The 3,377-nt window shown below is 32.9% G+C and overlaps 1 protein-coding gene across 1 annotated transcript in view; it reads right to left on the bottom strand.

The window, feature by feature from the left end:
- The window catches only part of cldn15b (claudin 15b), a 10,484-nt gene extending 9,675 nt beyond the window's left edge, over positions 1-809 (bottom strand). The window contains exon 1 of the mRNA XM_016480641.1: positions 593-809. Within this exon, the coding sequence (XP_016336127.1) occupies positions 593-809 (217 nt within the window). The remainder of the gene's footprint in view (positions 1-592) is intronic.
- Between the last annotated feature and the right edge of the window lie 2,568 nt (positions 810-3,377).

Below are 3,377 nucleotides of genomic sequence, written 5' to 3'. Positions count from 1 at the left end.
TTAGTCCAACAGCATTAGGGGTTTTTCATGTTTCTACCCCCCCCCCCCCATGGATAAGCATAGCATCAGCGCGTCTCTTTCTTGCTCCATGATCACTCAGAGCGTTTCACACACTACTAAGGGAGCGAGAAATGGAAAACCCAGAGTCGAGCTATGCTGAGCAAATACAGACATTTTTGAGTGGGAAATATGTCACTCTGTCACTCTGCCTGGTAACAGGCAAAGCACAGTTTTTTTTTTGTTTCTTTTATAACTGTTTTCGTTTGTGAAGAATATTAAAACTGCCCGGTTTTTGTCTTAAAGGTAAGTTACTCAATATTAATTACTTAAATATCACACTCCCAAATGTTCTGTAGCAAACATAATCTCATTGACATTCCATTGTTCTCAATAGAAAACGTTTTGTTCATAAACCATTTTTTCTTTTTCGTTTTTAAACATAAATGAAGGAAACCTTAATCACATTTTAGCTGTAACTCTTAAATTCAGTAAACAATGAATAATATTAATACTAGCAATAGGAGTAGTATAGTGATGGTACTATTATCATTACTACACTTATTTACAGAGTTTATTTTTTTAGGTGTTTTACCTGGTAAAGCGAGCATGGACTGAAAATTCCAACAATTGAAAGTACCGGTGGAGTCGATCGCACAGGACATCCAGAGGTTCTCAAAAATGTCGGAGGTGATGATGACACTATCATCGTCTGTAGACACTTTCCAGTAGTGATTATGTAATGATAATACAGCAGCCCCACAAGCCAAAAAACCCAAGAGAAGTGCAACAATTTGCAATATGTCTTTCATATCTCCGGATCTTCTGCTTCTCTGGATCTTCTGTTCCAGGTGGCATGAGATCAATCAATGATATGTTGCACCAACAAATGGAATTTAACCTTGTAATAAACATCAGGGGCCGTTTATGATTTTACTGTACAACAGTCTATGACTAAGCTGTTTGATTTCAATGCTTGGTAGCTGCCAGAAGTTATAAATAGGGTACCACAAGTAGGAAAACCTATAAGGTAACATCAGCTTACTCCAAAGAACCACACAGTAAATTCAGTAATTCTTCAATATACAGTGAAAAGTGGTTTATAGTAACATTGAAGAGTTAAAGATATGTAACAAGTTAGTTATGAATGAATAAAAAAAAAAAAAAAATGATATAAAAGAGATTTTCTTTCAAAATAGTTTTTGTCTTTTAATACTACACCAAGTTTTTAAGATCACTTTTTAAAAATAGATAATTTGAGATAATTTTATTAGTCATGAGGTAATCAGGATTATCTTTACATAACCCTTTCAGATGTTTAGAAAAAATAATAAAATAAAGAGTTAGCAAATATTTGAGAACGTACTATTTGAAAGTGTATTTGGGGAATCAATACATGTACAATATATTCATATTAGCAATGGTAAAGAATTAACATGTTCTAAGGAAAGCTGAAGATGCATTTCAGTGCTTTATCTATGAAAAAAAAAAAAAAAAAAAAATGATATAAAAGAGATTTCTTTCAAAATAGTTTTTGTCTTTTAATACTACACCAAGTTTTTAAGATCACTTTTTAAAAATAGATAATTTGAGATAATTTTATTAGTCATGAGGTAATCAGGATTATCTTTACATAACCCTTTCAGATGTTTAGAAAAAATAATAAAATAAAGAGTTAGCAAATATTTGAGAACGTACTATTTGAAAGTGTATTTGGGGAATCAATACATGTACAATATATTCATATTAGCAATGGTAAAGAATTAACATGTTCTAAGGAAAGCTGAAGATGCATTTCAGTGCTTTATCTTCATTTACCTATGTGCTGTTTAGATTGTAGGGGTTGAATGTTGATACATCTTTTAAGCTGTTACAGTGTATTGCTTATTCTGCGTATTTTGTGTCGTGTAATATGTAACACTAAAGCCTTATGAAAAGTTATTGATACATATGGGTGATGCTAAATTATTAAATCCCTCAGTAGAAATTGCATTCTACACCCCCACCACCGTGCAGACCAGTATTCCAAAAAGTAATACAATATTTATTCGTTATTTCAGGCAAGTTCAATCGGTTCATAAAAGTTCAGCTGGTTCAGTTGGCTCTGTATGCACATCCAGCTGAATTTGTTATCATTATATTAAGATACAAAGAGATACCTTTGATGTTTATCATCTGACTGATAATTAGACACCACCTCCACGATTTTGTTTTTAAACTATAGGCTATAGGCTTTGTAAGTATTCAGACATACACTTAGTAAATAAATAACTGGATATCAACAGAAGCCTTCTTGACACCTCAATTAATGCTTCCCTGGCTATGTGATCTTTAACTTCAACAGAGGAGGAGTGGACAGCTATGTTAGGAAAGAAAGGATATGTTTGAAAAGTCTCAAGGTGGCTTAATAAATCCTTTCAAGACATAAATTGGAGCACTGGCATTGAGAAATCTTATATGTGAATATGAGGGACTTTTAAATAGCATCGTGTTTGATGCACCCCAGCTGCAGATAGTGTGAGCTGCCTGACAATGACAAAGTTCTTACTTTTGCCCACCATTGATTATGCCACACATTCAAGCCAAGAACCAACACTTGCCGAAACTTTACCCCCATCTCAATTTCATTCCTGAAAAGAGGTACATGTTTCCTGGGTGACTATTCTCACCTATTAAACTGTTTACTCCATCAGCTTTCTTCCTCTCTTATTAAAAGAACACCAGCTTTTTACAACTTGTGCACAAAGCAAATTAGAATACTAAGGTTATTATCTGATCAAATCTTTAACCCTTAATTTTAAACTTCAGTGTGTAACTCACCCAGCACCTCTTTTAGTGTCAAATTAAAATATTCTTTCCATATATACCCGGCTACAAGTAAAAATTAAAGCACAATGAGGTTTAGTTTTATTTGCAGCATGTGTTCAAAGCTGGCAAAAAGCACTGTTGAAATTGGTGTAAATAAAACACAAACAGATACAATCAGATAATCTAAGTGCAACACATCAAAGTGAGGAAAACTCTTTTTTTCCCCCCAACACAAAACACCTCATTTTCAACAATACCATTTTATATCAGTCAGCCCCTGCACTCTCTATTGTCTTCTGTATCTATGGCTACACTAAGATTCCTACTTAAATAGCAGGCTTTTAGCTAAAATGTTGAGTCTGGTTCTAACATCTGAAAGAAATGCTATTCCAAATTGCATTAAAATTAAAAAATTGTATAAAATAAAAAGCACAAATTGTTTGGGTTTTGACTTAAACATACACTTAGTTGTAATGTTTAAGGAGGTGAAATACAAGACAAAAATGTTCATGCTAATGGGGTGGTAAAAAAAACATATATATATATATATATATATATATATATATATATTT

The sequence above is a fragment of the Sinocyclocheilus anshuiensis genome, unplaced genomic scaffold, assembly GCF_001515605.1.
Source record: "Sinocyclocheilus anshuiensis isolate Anshui unplaced genomic scaffold, SAMN03320099.WGS_v1.1 scaffold29, whole genome shotgun sequence".
NCBI lineage: Eukaryota > Metazoa > Chordata > Actinopteri > Cypriniformes > Cyprinidae > Sinocyclocheilus > Sinocyclocheilus anshuiensis.
Note: the sequence above shows the minus strand (reverse complement) of the source record. Positions and strands in the feature narration are given on the sequence as shown.